Source organism: Narcine bancroftii, chromosome 4 (assembly GCF_036971445.1).
Source record: "Narcine bancroftii isolate sNarBan1 chromosome 4, sNarBan1.hap1, whole genome shotgun sequence".
NCBI classification, from domain to species: domain Eukaryota; kingdom Metazoa; phylum Chordata; class Chondrichthyes; order Torpediniformes; family Narcinidae; genus Narcine; species Narcine bancroftii.
This window is the reverse complement of record NC_091472.1, coordinates 206,427,551-206,445,562: the sequence shown is the minus strand read 5'-3', so window position 1 is coordinate 206,445,562 and position 18,012 is coordinate 206,427,551. Positions and strand designations below refer to the sequence as shown.

The 18,012-nt window shown below is 44.0% G+C and overlaps 1 protein-coding gene across 6 annotated transcripts in view; it reads right to left on the bottom strand.

Moving 5' to 3' along the window:
- specc1la (sperm antigen with calponin homology and coiled-coil domains 1-like a) overlaps positions 1-18,012 on the bottom strand; it is a 278,924-nt gene that overhangs the window by 111,473 nt on the left and 149,439 nt on the right. For 4 of the 6 annotated variants that reach the window (XM_069933747.1, XM_069933750.1, XM_069933752.1 and 1 more), the window contains 2 exons: positions 17,190-17,279; positions 12,212-12,371 (listed from right to left, as the gene is read on the bottom strand). In XM_069933747.1, the coding sequence (XP_069789848.1) occupies positions 12,212-12,371; positions 17,190-17,279 (250 nt within the window). The remainder of the gene's footprint in view (positions 1-12,211; positions 12,372-17,189; positions 17,280-18,012) is intronic. The other 2 variants (XM_069933749.1, XM_069933751.1) reach the window with 1 other exon arrangement.

Genomic DNA, 18,012 nt, shown 5'->3' with positions numbered 1-18,012 from the left:
CAATTAAAATAGAAGAGGAAATAATAGATCCAGCAGGGAGATATGTAATGATAAAATGTCAGATATATTAGGAGTTTTGGAATTTACTCAATGTATATTCACCTAACGAAGAAGATAAAAAATTTATGCAAGATATTTTTTTGAAGATAGCAGACATGCAAGAGAACATACTAATAGGAGGGGATTTCAACCTTAATTTGGATTCAAGCATGGATAAAACTGGGAAAAAAATTAACAGAAAGAACAAAGGAACCAAATTTATAATTAAATCGATGCAAGAAATGCAACTTTTGGATATATGGAGGAAACAACACCCAAATGAAAAGGAATATTCATATTATTCGGGTAGATATAAAACATACTCAAGAATCTTTCTTTGGCTTGGCTTCGCGGACGAAGATTTATGGAGGGGGTAAATGTCCACGTCAGCTGCAGGCTCGTTTGTGGCTGACAAGTCCAATGCGGGACAGGCAGACACGGTTGCAGCGGTTGCAGGGGAAAATTGGTTGGATGGGGTTGGGTGTTGGATTTTTCCTCCTTTGTCTTTTGTCAGTGAGGTGGGCTCTGCGGTCTTCTGCCCGCCGAACTGTGAGGCGCCAAGATGTACGGTTTGAGACGATATCAGCCCACTGGCGGTGGTCAATGTGGCAGGCACCAAGAGATTTCTTTAGGCAGTCTTTGTACCTCTTGTTTGGTGCACCTCTGTCACGGTGGCCAGTGGAGAGCTCGCCATATAACACGATCTTGGGAAGGCGATGGTCCTCCATTCTGGAGATGTGACCCACCCAGCGCAGCTGGATCTTCAGCAGCGTGGACTCGATGCTGTCGGCCTCTGCCATCTCGAGTACTTTGATGTTAGGGATGAAGGCGCTCCAATGAATGTTGAGGATGGAGCGGAGACAATGCTGGTGGAAGTGTTCTAGGAGCCGTAGGTGATGCCAGTAGAGGACCCATGATTCGGAGCCGAACAGGAGTGTGGGTATGACAACGGCTCTGTTTACGCTTATCTTTCTGAGGTTTTTCAGTTGGTTGTTTTTCCAGACTCTTTTGTGTAGTCTTCCAAAGGCGCTATTTGCCTTGGCGAGTCTGTTGTCTACCTTGTTGTCGATCCTTGCATCTGATGAAATGGTGCAGCCGAGATAGGTAAACTGGTTGAGCGTTTTGAGTTTTGTGTGTCCGATGGAGATGTGGGGGGGCTGGTAGTCAAGGTGGGGAGCTGGCTGATGGAGGACCTCCGTTTTCTTCAGGCTGACTTCCAGGCCAAACATTTTGGCAGTTTCCGCAAAACAGGACTTCAAGCGCTGAAGAGCTGGCTCTGAAAGGGCAACTAAAGTGGCATCGTCTGCAAAGAGTAGTTCACGGACAAGTTTCTCTTGTGTCTTGGTGTGAGCTTGCAGGCGCCTCAGATTGAAGAGACTGCCATCCGTGCGGTACCGGATGTAAACAGCGTCTTCATTGTTGAGGTCTTTCATGGCTTGGTTCAGCATCATGCTGAAGAAGATTGAAAAGAGAGTTGGTGCGAGGACACAGCCTTGCTTCACGCCATTGATAATGGAGAAGGGTTCAGAGAGCTCATTGCTGTATCTGACCCGACCTTGTTGGTTTTTGTGCAGTTGGATAACCATGTTGAGGAACTTTGGGGGGCATCTGATGCGCTCTAGTATTTGCCAAAGCCCTTTCCTGCTCACGGTGTCGAAGGCTTTGGTGAGGTCAACAAAGGTGATGTAGAGTCCTTTGTTTTGTTCTCTGCACTTTTCTTGGAGCTGTCTGAGGGCAAAGACCATGTCAGTAGTTCCTCTGTTTGCGCGAAAGCCGCACTGTGATTCTGGGAGAATATTCTCGGCGACACTAGGTATTATTCTATTTAGGAGAATCCTAGCGAAGATTTTGCCTGCAATGGAGAGCAGCGTGATTCCCCTGTAGTTTGAGCAGTCTGATTTCTCGCCTTTGTTTTTGTGCTGGCATCACGAAGGTCCTGAGGCAGCTTTCCTTGGTCCCAGCAGAGCTTGAAAAACTCATGCAGTTTGGCATGCAGAGTTTTGCCGCCAGCCTTCCAAACCTCTGGGGGGATTCCATCCATACCTGCTGCTCTGCCACTTTTCAGTTGTTCAATTGCCTTATATGTCTCTTCCCGGGTGAGGACCTCATCCAGCTCTAGCCTTCTGGGCTGTTGAGGGAGCTGGAGCAGGGCGGAATCTTGGACTGAGCGGTTGGCACTGAAAAGAGATTGGAAGTGTTCTGACCATCGGTTGAGGATGGAGATCTTGTCACTGAGGAGGACTTTGCCGCCTGAGCTGCGCAGCGGGCTTTGGACTTGGGGTGAGGGGCCGTACACAGCCTTTAGAGCCTCGTAGAAACCCCTGAAGTCGCCAATGTCCGCACTCGCTTGGCGAGGCTAGTCCACCACTCATTTTGGATCTCCCGGAGTTTGCGCTGAAGATGGCTGCATGCGCGACGGAAGGCTTGTTTCTTCTCTGGACAGGACGGCTTTGTAAGGTGAGCCTGGTGGGCAGCTCGCTTCTTTGCCAGCAGCTCCTGTATTTCCTGGCTGTTATCATCGAACCAGTCCTTGTTTTTCCTGGAGGAGAAGGCCAGTACCTCTTCAGTGGATTGCAGTATGGTAGTCTTCAGCTGATCCCAGAGGGTTTCAGGGGACGAGTCCGTGAGGCGGATTGCATCGTCTAGCTTTGCTTTGAGGTTTGCCTGGAAGTTTCCTCTCACTTCGTCTGACTGTAGGTTTCCAACATTGAACCTCTTTCAGGGGACTTTACTGTTCCTGGGCTTTGGCTTGAAGTGAAGGTTGAGCTTGCAGCGAACCAGCTGGTGGTCAGTGTGGCATTCCGTGCTGGGGATGTCCCTGGTGTGGAGCACATCTCATTTGTCTCTTTCTCGCACCAGGACGTAGTCCAGGAGGTGCCAGTGTTTGGATCGGGGTTGCATCCAGGTAGTCTAAGGCTGTCCCTCTGCTGAAAAAGGGTGTTTGTAATGACAAGCCGCTGTTCTGCGCAGAGCTCCAACAGGAGGCGCCCATTGTCGTTGCACTTGCCGACACCATGCTTGCCCAGGATTCCTGGCCAGGTTTCTGAGTCTTTGCCAACACGAGTGTTGAAGTCGCCAAGGATGACAACCTTGTCGGCTGTAGGGGTGTGTTGAATGAGGTTGCGCAGGTCAGTGTAGAACTTGTCGTTTTCTGCTGGTTCCGCCTGGAGGGTTGGAGCATAGACACTGATGAGGGTGATGTGACGCCTGTTTTGAAGGGGGAGTTGCATGGACATGATCCGGTACGAGTGGCCAGTCGGGAGGTTTTCGAGTTTGGAGGCAATGGAGTTCTTGACCATGAAGCCTTTCATCCAAAGGCTTGCCAGAACAGTAGAGTGTGTAGCCCGCGCCGCGTTCTTGGAGGCTGCCTACATCTGCCAGGCGGACTTCACTGAGAGCGGCTATGTCGATGTCGTCTGAGGAGTTCATGTGCAATGAGGGCAGACCGACGTTCAGGTCGGTGGCTGTCCGCCTTGTCTAGCATGGTTCTGATGTTCCAGCATGCTAGCTTCAGTTTGTGAGCATCTTTTGAGGGGGAGGACATGGAGGGGCAGGACGTGGACCTGTCCTCGGGCCTGCGCAAAGGAGCTTTTAGGTGGAGTGCAGTGCGCGCAGTACTGGCCCCACCCTTTACACCCATGGTTCGTATGCCGTGGCCAAGCAAGCTGGGACGTGGCAGCGAGGTCCTTGGGTCGTAGATTTTATATCGGAGTGGCCTTCTCCTATGCAGGTTTCTTACCCGGGCTGGAGGGGTCTGCCTCCCCTCCTAGGTCAGTCCATACTGCCCGGACCGGGATTGAGGCCGCCGCTGCTCTCCCTGTGCCCGGACCGGGGCCTCCGCCTGCCTCACTCGACCGAGGCCGGGGCCGCCGCCTCCCCCTTCCTCCTGCCCGGATCGGGGCCGCCGCCGCCACCTACCCTCTGCCCGGACCAGGGCCGGGGCCGCCGCTGCTCAACCTGTGCCCAGACCGGGGCCGCCGTCTCCAACTCTCTGCCCGGTCCTGGGCCTCCGCCTGCCTCACTCGACCGAGGCCGGGGCCGCCGCCTCCCCCTTGGTCCTGCCCGGATCGGGGCCGCCGCCGCCCACCCTCTGCCCGGACCGGGGCCACCGCCTCCACCTCTCTGCCCGGACCGGGGCCTCCGCCTGCCTCACTCAAGAATAGACCTATTCCTGTTATCAGCTCGTATGCAAGACAGAGTAAGAAAAACAGAATATAAAGCTAGAATATTATCGGACCACTCACCCCTGATATTGACAATAGAGTTAGAGGACATCCCTCCAAGAATGTATAGATGGAGATTAAACTCCATGCTACTTAAAAGGCAGGATATTAGAGAATTAATTGAAAGACAAATTAAAATGAAAGACAAGACAAATAAATACGGAATCAGTGAAAGATAAGTTTATACTATGGGACGCAATGAAAGCGTTCATCAGAGGGCAAATAATAAGTTATGTAACCAAGATGAAGAAGGACTACAATCAGGAAACAGAGCAGTTGGAAAGGGAAATAGCAAATATAGAAAAAGAATTAGCAATGAAGGAAGACACAACTAAAAGAAGAGAATTGGCAGATAAAAAAATAAAATATGAAACACTACAAACATATAAGGTGGAGAAGAACATAATGAAGACAAAACAGAAATATTATGAACTAGGAGAAAAAACGCACAAAATTCTAGCATGGCAGCTTAAGTCAGAACAAACTAAGAGAATGGTATTGGCATCAAGGAAAAAAGACAAACAAATCACATATAATCCAACGGAGATTAATGAAAACTTCAGAGAATTCTACAAACAATTATACCAAACGGAAAACGAAGGGAAAGAAGACAAAATAGATGAATTTTTAACTAAAATTGAACTACCAAAATTACAAATAGAGGAACAAAATAAACTAACAGAACCATTTGAAATATTAGAAATAGAAGAGATAATAAAAAAAACTACCGAATAATAAAACACCAGGAGAGGATGGATTCCCAATAGAATTCTATAAAACATTTAATGACTTATTAATTCCTCCCCTCCTGGAAGTAATCAACCAGATTGATAAAACACAAAGCTTACCAGATTCATGCAAAACAGCAATAATTACAGTAATACCAAAGACAGGGAAAGATCCACTCGCACCAGCGTCATATAAACCAATATCTTTACTTAACACAGATTATAAGATAATAGCTAAACTATTAGCAAACAGATTAGCCGACTATGTACCAAAAATAGTAAATCTAGACCAAACCGGATTTATTAAAAAAAGACGAACAACAGACAATATTTGTAAATTTATCAACTTAATTCATGCAGTAGAAGGAAATAAAGCTCCAACTGTAGCGGTTGCTTTAGACGCCGAGAAGGCCTTTGACAGAGTAGAATGGAATTATTTATTCAAAGTACTACAAAAATTCAGTTTACCAGAGAAATATATTAATTGGATTAAAGTATTATGTAAGGGAACATTGGCGAAAGTGACAGTAAATGGATATATATCAAAACAATTTAACTTAAGCAGATCAACAAGGCTGGGTTAAAAATAAAATAAAAGCGATAAAAATAAAAGACAAGGAATATAAAATCAGTTTATTTGCAGATGACGTTATAGTATACTTAACAGAACCAGAAATATCAATAAAAGAATTACATAAGAAATTGAAGGAATATGGAGAAGTGTCGGGATACAAGATTAATGCAAATAAAAGTGAAGCAATCCCAATGAATAATGCAGATTTCTCAAAATTTAAGAAAGAAACACCATTCAGATGGCAAATGCAAGCAATACGATACCTAGGTATTCAAATAAATAAAAACCTCGGCCATCTATATAAACTCAATTATTATCCACTAATGAAAAAATTACAGGACGATTTAGAGCATTGGAAAGACTTACCACTAACACTAATAGGAAGGATAAACTGTATTAAAATGAACATTTTTCCAAGGATATTATACTTATTTCAGGCATTGCCAATACAACTGACAGAGAAATTCTTCAAGGAGTTAAAGAAAATAATAAGGAAATTTTTATGGAGAGGGGGGAAACCGAGGATAGCACTAGATAAATTAACAGAATGGTATAAACAAGGAGGCTTACAACTGTCAAATTTTAAAAATTATTATAGGGCCGCACAATTAAGATACCTATCAGATTTTTATCAAACAAGGGAAAAGCCAGATTGGACTAGATTAGAACTAGATAAAATAGGGGAGAAGATACCTGAACATATATTATATAAATGGGATGGAAAATTGGTACAACGTAGGAATTCTCCAGTATTACATCATCTGCTCAATATTTGGAAGAAGATTCATGTAGAAAGGAATAAAACAAATTACCAATTACCAAAACTAATACTGACGCAAAATCAGCTAATCCCTTTTACAATAGATAACCTTTCCTTTAGAGAATGGGAGAAAAAAGGGATCAAAAGAATAGAAAATTGCTTTTCAGGAAATAAATTATTATCCTTTGAACAAATGAAGGATAAATATAATATAATATAACTCACGATACAGTGTTGATACAATAAACACGAGGTTACGTATGATACAATATAACTGGATACACAAGCTATACATTATACCTCAAAAGTTAAATAAATGGGACCCAACAGTATCTGACAGATGTTTTCGCTGTAAAAAGGAAATGGGAACAACAATTCATGCAATCTGGACATGTGAGAAAGTGAAAAAATTTTGGGAAGATCTAAACCAGATATTAAATAAAATCACAGAAAGCAATATACCAAAAAACCAGAGATCTTCCTCCTAAGTAAAATAAAAAACAAAGAATTTGGACTTGATTTGGATGGTGTACAAAAAAGATTTGTTAGGATAGCCCTAGCTGTAGCAAAAAAATGTATTATGTCAGCCTGGAAATTAGAAGATAACTTGAGAATACAACAATGGTATATAGAAATGAATAAATGTATTCCATTAGAAAAAATAACATAATTTAAGAAATAATATTAAAATATTTGAACAAATATGGGAGCCATACATGAAACACAATAGAGAAAACCTACCGAGGACATCTACCACCTAAAATGACAGAAGGAGAAGGAAATGAAAAGAATTGACTCAGTGGAATTTCTTGTTTATTTTTATTGAGTGACAACATTGTTTGACGGGTTTAATGTATCTTAGATTCTGTACTTTAAATGAATGGGAGAGGAGGTAGGGAGGGTGGGATGGGAAGGGGGGGGAGAGAAAACGACACTATATATTTGAAAAGAAAAATGTATGTATCTTGATCAATGTGGTTTATAGTGTGAAAAATAAAAAAAGTTTAAAAAAGGAAGAGGGAGGGGGAGAAAACGACACTGTATATATTTGAAAAGGAAAATGTATGTATCTTGATCAATGTGGTTTATAGTGTGAAAAATAAAAATTTTTTAAAAAAAGTCTGAAACAGCTTTGCTGATTAGAACTTTGCTGTGAGCTCGGAGCACTGAAAAACAGGCAGGTGTCATCTGCCAACAATTTTCCTCCAGGACAGAGAAAGGCACAAACAATCTTTCCATTTTTATCCAGGAACTAACTGTGAGGTGCTTCCTGGGAGAAAACTGATCCCCATCAAGAATAATTGGATGTTCTACAAAACAGGAAGTTCACATGAGAGAACTCTTACACCCTCAGGAACAATGATCTATAATGTGGATATAAGAGTAAAAACACAAGGCTGGAGAAACTCAGCAGGATAAACAGTGTCCTTTATATAGCAAAGATAAAGAAACCAACGATTCAGGCTTGAGCCCTTCATCAAGCAAAATGCTCATACCTTTATGAAGGGCTCAAGCCTGAAACGTTGATAGATAAAGGACACTGTTTGACCTGCTGAGTTTCTCCAAAGACTTTCGTGTTTTACTCTCATATCATGTGGATATAACTGTCGACCTATTAAGATGTTAAAACTTTAGAGAGGGTGCAGAGGGGATTTACCAGGATACCTCCTGGATTGGAGATCATGTCTAATGCGGACAGGTTGACCAAGCTAGGGCGGAGCGATTGAGGATAAGAGGTATCCTCAGAGGTACATAATATTATGAAAGGATAGATAGGGTGGTCAGCCAGCACCTTTTTCCCAGGGCAGCAATGGCCAATACCAGAAGACATCTGTTTAAGGTGAGTGGAGGAAAGTTTAGGGGAGATGTCAGTGTTTTACATAGAGACCGGTGGGCACCTAAAATGCATTGCTGGGGATAGTTGTGGAGTCTGGTACAACAGGGGCATTCCGAAGACTCTTAAGGCCCTTTTACACAGAGCTTGAAAGCTGGATTTTCTCCGCCTTCAAGCTCCGTGTAAAAAAATCGAAAGTGGATTGGGAGGGTCCAAACTCACCTGTCTTTGATCCGCCAAGAGGGGTACTGCCAGCATGGAGCGTAGTGCTCGGCAACCAACCTAAAATGGTACGCCTGTCTTGCTGGGTCAAAACGGGAAGAGCTGATGTCGTCGTGATGACATCTTCAGTCCATGACAAAAGTGCGGGAAATTCAAATTCATTTTTAGTGCGCAGTAGTGACACTTGTGGGCGTGCATGTTTTACGTCACAATTGATGGTGACGTTGATGCGATAAATGTCTGTCTCCTTTGCTTCGGGAAGCCGGCTTTCAGTGTGAACTATCTCGCAGAGCCAGATTTTTTGTGCTCAGTGTGAACACGCAAGGCAGCTTCCCAAATAGGTCATGTCTACGGAGACACTGTGGCTTTGCAGTCTAAAAAGGCCTTTAGAAAGACACAATGGATGTAAACAGACTTTGAGGGAGGGATTAGATTGATCGTGAGTTGGTTCATACGGGTCGGCACAGCATTGGGGTCCTGTACTGTACTGTTTTGTTTTATGACAGGCCTGGAGGCATTTATGACAGTCTGGAATCTGGATGACACTGGACCTGGTTACATCAAGCATTCCAATGGCATGGCCAAGTGAACATGCTCTTCTCTTAAGATGGTCAAATGTTCTCCCTTGCAATCTCTCTCAGGCAACCCATTCATTATTTCTCCACAGCCAGTTATCCAGACTGCAGCCAAGCAGAGAGGCATTCGGTGGTCAGTGTCCGGCCCATTCCAGGAGATAACTAATTGTGAGCATCTACTGTGGTCACACGCTACCCCCACAGAATAAGGAATCAACCTGGCAAAAGCAAGAGAAGTGGGAAGGGAGGAGTAGGATTCTTTGTTGATTCAGGCCTGCCAAACTCTGCAGAAAAACATGAGGTGGAATAGTTCTGGGGATACATTGCAGTTATCAGACTTGCTTTGGCCATCAGAAAGGAGAAAACTCTGATGTTGACTGATCTTGAACTATTGATGTGCAAGGAAGTGGATGGGATTTAGTTAAAGGTGGTCACATGGTGCCAATGAAGCAAAGGGAAATGGCACCTCAGCTTTATTGATTAGCACAATGGTCAGCATAATGCTGCTACAGCACCAGCGACCAGGGTTCATATCAAATGCCGTCTTTAAAGTGTTTGCAAATTCTCTCCGTGCCTGCATGGGTTTCCTCTGGGGATCTGGTCTCCTTCCACTTTTTAAAAACATACAGGGGTTGTAGGTTAATCAGGGTATTTAGGCGGCATGGAAAGAGCCTGCTAATGTGTACGCCGAGATTTAAAATTTAAATGAAACCTCACCTAGAGGGTGCTGGTGTAGTGGTCAATTGTGTACCACAGAGATCACTGCTGGGACCTGTACTATGTACAAAGTTCATTATTAACGGGATACAATTAGTAAGTGTGCCGATGACGTGACAGTGATGTTTTCTGAGGTGAAAGGATGGTATTTGTTGTGGTAATAGGACTAACAGAGCAATGGAATGTAATTCTGACGAGTGTAAGGTGATTTATGGTGAGAAATGTGGTAAGAGTAACTACTAGAAAATGAATGGTAGGAACCTAGTGAGCCTGCAGAACATAGCACCTTGGTGTGGAAGCCCAATTATCTCTGAAGCTGCCAGCTCGGGTAGATCAGTTAACTAGCAAGGCAGGTAAGATACACTTGCCTTCATTGACAAGAGCACAGGATATAAGATGGTGTTATGACACAAGACCTTGTTTGGGCCACAGCATCAGAGTGGAGAGGGGGGTGGGTGGGTGGGAGAAAGAACTGTGTGCCATTCTGGTCATCATGTTAGCAAGGACCTGACTGTGCTAGAAAGTGTTGTGACAGAATATAGATATGTTTTTGGGAGATAAAATGGGGCAAGGTTTGTTAGTCTAGGTCACATACAAACACTTTAAAACAGATCTTATTTAAAATACTGGAGCTCTGCTCATGCAAGACATGTTGGGGCCAATAGTCTTTGCAAAAGATTTGGAGAGTGCCCAAGAGACTTCACTAATGGATTACTGTTTACAAGGCAACAGATGAAAGAGCTTGTTGGAGCCGCAGAATGTCTGGAGGGGAACTTGCTGTTCTAAGGTCATGTGGTTTTGCAAGCAGAGAGTAAAACAGGCTTTCTGTGTATATGTGTATATGTGTGTGAGTGTGTGAGAGTGTGTATATGTGTGTAAGTTCTACAGCAAATGGGACTGGAACAGGACAAGCTGGCAAGTTTGTGGAAAACCCCATTTGGAAGATGGGTTGTGAGTGCTTAGTTCAGCCTGGTCAAAGCCAGGTTCATGCTAGAGGAGAGGACTGACTGTCTAAAGTTTCACTTGGAATAAGGTGAACAGAAAGGTACTCTGTGGTGATCTGAAAGAAAGAGGTTATCATCTGGAGAACCCCGAGAGGGAAAGTTTTGTCAGCAAGACACTTAAATGGCTGATTAAAAAAGGAATCAGTTGTGGGTGTCAGCGTACAACAAATCTCTCTCTGAAAACCGGCAAGAACCTTCCTGAGAGGTAACCATTTACCTTTCAAGCACCAAAGCCTGGTGAAATTTATAAATGTTAAATTCTGTGCAAGGTATAGGAATTGCCTGCAAGAAGTGAACTTCGAGGAATGAGAAGTGAGATTGGACTGTGAATCAGAGAACTTTTCTGAACTTACACACACATTACATACACGTGCGCTTAGAATTAGAAGGGGGTTAAGTTAGGTTAAGTTAAAAATAGAGTTAAGTTAAAGTTTGATTCAGTTTTTGTGTTTAAAGATAATTAGAAGCAGCTTGTGTTGAAGTAACCATTTGTCTTGGTGAATATCTATTGCTGCTGGGTTTTGGGGTCCTCTGGGCTCGTAACAGCGTGCAAAGGAAATTCAGAAGGATAATGCTTGTCATGGACTGCTTCAGTTCTGAGGAGAGGCTGGAATGACTGGCAGAGGCTGAAAGAGGACCTGATAGAGATGGACAAAATACTGATGGATAAACCTTTCCCCTTAGCTGAGGTGTTGAAAATTAGAGGGCACATGTTTAGGGTAAGAGGTTGAGGGGAACTGAGGAAGAATGTCCTCCCAGAGGGTGATAAGAGTTTGAAACATGACAGTTGGAGGCAAAGACTTTACTACATTTAAGAAGTTTTGAAATACCAAGGCCATGTGCTGGTTAAGTGGGATTAGTAGAGATGGTTGGTACGAATATTGTGGGCCAAAGGTCCGGCTACTGTGCTGTAATTCCTAACTGTAATGCTGGCTGAGGGAGAACAGTTGAGATGTATCTGGGCAGATGTAAACAGGGATGAGATGAATAAAATCTAAATCAACAGATGGGGAAGGAAATGTTGGAAATGAGAGGTACAAGGCTGGAAAGGTTGATCATGTCTGAAATCATTGTTGCTCCAGAGGGATGTATGGAGCAAAGGTAAGGTACAGCTTTTAATTTATTTTTTAAATTTAATTTTGATATGCAGCATGGCAACAGGCTCTTTTGGCCCACCAGCCTGTGCTGCCCAATTACAGCCAATTGATCCACAACCCTGGAATGTTTGGAGGGTGGGAGGAAGCCGAGCCCCCGTACGAACTCCTTACAGATACCGCCGGATTCAAGCCCAGCTGGCAGGCGCTGTAATAATGTTGTGCTAACTGCTAAACTGATTCTGTTGGAAGACGTTCTGCAGAGGTCAGAGCAGGAGCAGAATTGGGAATTAAGATGACTGGCAACGGGATGCTCAGCATCATTGATCCTGCCCTTGTTAGTTTTTAAATATCCTTCATTGCACTTTTCAATCCCTCATTATTAGATCGATTACAACTGTGAAAGGGTGGTTCAGCCACCTGGCTACGTGGGAGCCTTACCTGAGGCGGCTACGCGCAGTCGGTGTCACTGAAGCAGTAGGGGATGAAGATGCCAAGGAGAGCTGTGGAGATGTGGTAGTCATTCCCAGCAACGACGATGGAGAGGAGCTATCTGTGACGGTCAGATCACGCTTGATCTCCTCACTGCTTCTTCGATTCACTGCAGAAGACAAGTCAAACCATGAACAACATAACCCGCACTGCCACTGTCCAAATCCCAGCAGCATAGGGACAAAGACTAAAATGAGATGAATCACAAACTTTAGACCTAAGACTTTAAGGATGTGCCTCTGAAATTTCACTGCAAATAAATTCTCGGTTATTAGATTTAGGATCAAATAACAAAGAAAGTGACAAGATACAGAAAGGGCAGCACGGTTAGCACAACACTGTTACAGCACCAGCGATCGGGACTAGGGTTCGAGTCCTGCTATGCCTGTAAGGAGTTTGTACGTTCTCCCCGTGTCTGCGTAGGTTTTGCCCAGATGGTGCCGGTTTCCTCCTACCGTTCAAAATATACCAAGGTTGTAAGTTAACTGGATGTAATTGGATGGCATGGGCTTGTGGGCTGAAATAGCCTGTCATTTTGCTGTATGTCTAAATTTAAATTTAAATATTTAATGCAAGATTTACATCTCATTTACAACGTACAGAAAATGATGACATTGTAATTACCCAATGAATTTTGTTTTTTATTTGTTTTTGGTGTTTTACGTGAACTGAACTCCTTAAAAATGATCTTTGGTATGAAATGTCCATGGTAGCAGTACCTGTGCTCAGGGCAGCAGATTCCAGGGAGCAGTGGAGAAGCTCAGGGCACCAGAAACTTAGAGGACAACTGCCCCCGCACCATTGAGAAGGAGAAGCAGAGGAGATGACTCTACAGGATGGTGACCGAGGCAATGAGCCAGTGAGGGGCTCAGCTGCTGAGGGACCCATACAGGCTGTGGGTGGCTTGTGATTGGGGGACCTGCATAGGCAGAAGGCTGCTGGAGACTGGTTCATGGGAAATAAGTATTGGATCCGACATTCAAGAGGGTGCTGAGGGCAAGAAGAGCTTTTGAAGGGCCTTGAGCACTGAAGGCTCCATGATCGTGTGGGAGATTTGGACCTGGACTGCTGATGAATTGAACAGAAGTCTGATCGGCTGCAGAAGCACTGGAGGGGAATCCACTGACACTCAGAGACCCTGAAGGGACTCTCGTTTACTTCTCTTTCTCTTGTACTGTAAGGAATGCCCGGCAACACTGATGGTGACTCTTTGGCAGGCAGAAGGCTATTATGTGTAATATTATGTTCTATTACATGACAATAAAGGAATCTTGAATATACAGTAAATGACCAGACACTCAGGAATGTTAATGAACAGAGAGACTTTGGTATTGATCCATACTTTCCTGAAAATGGCAACACAGGTGGATAATGTGGTGCAGAAGGGATATTGAACGTTTGCCTTCATAGGTTGGAGTATAGAATACAAAAGTTGGGGCCTTGTACTGTTACTTTACAAAACACTGGTTAGACTGCACTTGGAGTATTGTGTCCAATTCTGGTCATCACACCAGAAGAAGAATGGAGAGAGTGCAGGGAGATTCAACAGGAATCTGCCTAGACTGAAGGACTTCAGGGAGAGACTGGATAGGCTGGGCTTGTTTGTCTTGAAGCGGAGTAGATTGAGAGGTGACCTGATAGAAGTTTGTAGCAGTAAAAGAAGCAGAGATAGGGTAGGAAGTCGTAGAGCCATACAGTACAGAAATAGGCCCTTTGGCCCACAACACCAATGATGACATTTTTGCCCATCTACCCAAATCCCATTTGAACCATATCATTCTGAGGCAAAACAGCAGTGAGGTTATGGACCTTGTATAGATTACAAAGGAGAAGGTGCTTGCCAACTTGAGGTAAATAAGGGTGGATAAATTCCCAAGATATTCCCTCAGATGTCAAGGGAGGCTAGTGCAGAAATTACAGGGGCCCTGGCAGGAGTATCCTTAGGCACTGTTGAGGCGTTGGAGGATTAGCGGAGAGCTAATTTTCTTCCCCTTTTGGGTTACTGGAGACTCTCTTCCTCACGCCACCCCACCCCCCCCACCCTGTTAATGGGATTTACCAAGTTCGTTGTCTGAAGAGGGCTTGCAAAATCGTTGAGGACCCCTACCACCCTGCACACAGCATCTTTCAGCTTCTCCCATCGGGAAAGAGACCCAGGAGTATTACCAGGCTGAGAAACAACTTCTTCAGTAGGTAGTAGGTAGTGCGACTGCTGAATGACTGATGACTCAACATTAATATTTATTTATGTCAATATTTATATATAAATACTATGGATATGTATTGTTGTCTGTGTCTGTGCTATGTCTGTAGGTGTGTTTGCAGTGTGTTGTACCAAGGTCCACAGAATGCTGTTTCGAGTTGTACTTGTACAATTGGATGATTAATTTTTAATTTAAATTTAGACATACAGCACAGTAACAGGCCATTTTGGCCCACGAGTCTGTGCTGCTCAATTTACACCCAATTAACCTACGCCCTCGTTTCAAAATGTGGGAGGAAACCAGAGCCCCTGGGGAAAACCCATGCAGACATGGGGAGAATGTACAAATTCCTTGCTGACAGACAGCGTGGGATTCGAACTCGGTCCAAATTGCTGGCGTTGTGCTAACCATACCGCCCCAATAAACTTAAAAATGCTCTAAAAATAATCTGGGAAATTATAGGCTGGCGAGCCTGACATCAGTAGTGGGTATGTTGATGAAAAGTATTCTAAGAGACGAGAAATATAAGTACTTGGATAAACAGGGATTGATTCAGAATACGCAAATATGGCTTTGTGCATGGTAGTTCATGTCTAACCAATTGCACAGAGCTTTTTGAGGAGTCTACAGGAAAGTTGATGAAGGAAAGGCAGTGGATACTGTTTACATGGGCTTTAATAAGGCCTTTCACACACACACACACACACAAACCTCCTTCCGTCACACTCAGACCCACATATTCCCCTTAACATCACAGAGTCCCACACACACATACACACCCTACCATCACACCCAGACCCACACACACCCCCTAGAGTCACAACCAGACCCACCACACCCCCAACAGCCAGACAATACACAGCAAGTTGACCAAAGCTCATCGACTTGCTCTTGCACTTCTGTCACAATTTCAAAACTAGAGGGTCTTCATCTCAATGCATGACATTGAAAGAAAACAGATGATCCAAGAACAAGCAGGCTTGTCTGCAAGATGAGAGAGGTTAGGTCTGGAATATTGAAGGGTCCAAGGCAATCAGGAAGGGTGGGAAGCTGGGCAAGGCTCCAGTGATTCCTGATGGCTTTTGTGCCCTGAAACAGGGGAGCCAAGTTGAGGAAATAAAGATGTTCTTTCCACAGATGCTGCCTTACCTGCTGTGTTTCATCCCACCTTTTCCTGTTCCAACAAACTTTGCTACCAGTCCCATGTTCCCATCCCTGTCCTTTTCGGTATTGTACATGGAGCATTCCTTTCACAACTCGCTGTTTGTTTTTCCCATCACTCCCCATGGTAACGTTAAATGCTGGAGAAATTGAGCAGGTCACGCAGCATTCATAGAAAGCTAAAGGTATTCAACATTTCTGAAAGGGCTCAGGCCTCTACAGACGAGCATTTCAAGTGTTCATCTTTCTGAAAAATAGTCAGCAAATCAGCTTCAACCAATCTTTCCAGGACTGAATTTCAGGTACTCATCGTTCTCTGGATGAAGGTGGCCCTCATCGGGTCCCCTCTGAATCTCACCCCCATTACCCTAAATCTATGTCGTCTAGTTTTATCTGCTTCCGATGTGGGGAAATTTTACTGTACTCGATTTATACTCCTCATAATTAGATATAACCCTTGTAAAGATACAGTGAGTGGGATATATACAGGGAATTGGCATCTGGAGTACTGTAGAAAATGCTGGTTTCTTTTGTAATTTAAAAACAAATATTTACAACATGTTAGAAGCTGATTCTGGCCATTTTAGCCCATGTCGCCCAATTACATCTAAATTAGCATACAACCTCATACGTTTTGGAGGGTGGGAGGAAACTGGGGCACCCAGGGAAAACCCACGCAGACAGGGGAAGGATGTACAAACTTCTTAAAGACACAGCAGGGCACTGGGGCTGTAATAATGTTGCACTAACTGCTAAACTAAAGGTGCTGTCTGGAAGTGAATGAGTGGAAGAAATTCAGAGGGTTGCTGGACAACATGGAAAATCTCAGTAGAGCAGCGGGTAGAGCTGTTGCTTAACACCACCACTGCGCAGAGTCTGCTGTTGGTGGGTTAAGTGGCTGCAGTAAGTCGCCCCTAATGTGTAGGTAAGTGTATAATCAGGGGGCTGGGGAATTTCATGGAAGTATAAAATGAGTTAGGGCAGGATTAGTGTAAATAGATACCTGATTATCAGTGTGGTCTTGTTTCAGTGTGATATCTGTCTCTGCGACTCAATGTAAAGTTTGACAGGATAACCTTGAACCTGTTGGAGCTGAGAAGAGTGGATTGAAAGATACTCAGGCATTTAACAGGGGGTTGAGATGGTTTTTCGTGTTGGAAAATCGGGAAATAGGATCACTGTTTAAAAGGAAGGGACTGTTCATTTTGGACTCAGATGAGGCCACCATTTTTTCCCTAAATGTTACCAGGGATAGAGAAAAATGCAGAGCTGAGGTCACAGTTCAATAGCAGAGCAGGCTTAAGGGGTTGAGGAGCCTACTCTTGCTCCTAACTTGTCTGTTCAAAGTTGAATAGTTAACCATGCAAGATGTGCAGCAGTAAATTTGACAATCTTCAATGGTGAAATTATTGATTTTTTTGCTCAAGTTGGGTGTTGGAGTTTGTGAGAATTCTTCCTTAAAATAACGGCAGGGAGAATCTTGAACAGGAATTGTGGGCTCCAGACTGAAGAACTACACAAGCGGTGGTTTACAGAGATCTACAAGTTCAGACTCTACTCACCGGACATGGACTTTCCAGAGTCAATGGCCTGCACTCTTTGTATCGAAGCTGGTGATCGATTCGCAGAGGAAGATCTCAGTAGGTGATCTGCTACAAAGCAAATATATGACAGTGAGGAGTTAAACAAGAAAGTCTACAAACGCTTGGGTCGAGTGGAATACACAAACATGCTGGAGAAACTCAGCAGGTCACAACATTGAAGTGTGAAGCACTAACGGAGCCAGACAAAACTCAGCAAGAAAATGACTTCAATGCAACCTCAAGCTTCACCCAACTATTGAAATTGCATTTATAATGGTGAGACAGAGGTGGGGAAGGGAGAAGAGGAGGTTGGGGAAGAGAAGGGGAACAGAGAGCGCAGAGGTGGAAAGGGCAAACAAGGAGGGGAAGGGAGAAAAGTCAGGTCTTTGAGCAGACATTTTTTGGAATAACGTTCCTTTGCAGGAATGAAGCATTTCTGGCCTTAGCCACACATCTGTTGTCAGTAAGCCTCTTGCAATGTGGTTTCCAGCATTCCAGGTGAAATTCAGACCCATCTTTCTGACTGGGCTTCCACACTAGTTTGCCCAGGAACTCTCCAAAGAGCCACTCAACCATTTAATTGCAACTTATGTATACTGTTCAATGATATTCTGAGGCCTACTGTAATTTCAGGACTCAGAAACTCTGGGGATTTAAGTGATTCTGCCTCTGGAAGATTTGCAAAGATATTAGGAGAGGATACAGGCACATGGTCATCTGTAGAGGAGGAGGCATACATGCAGAAATACTATAGAACAAATCTCTCCAGTGCTTACTAGAATATAAGCTCTAGAGCTGATGA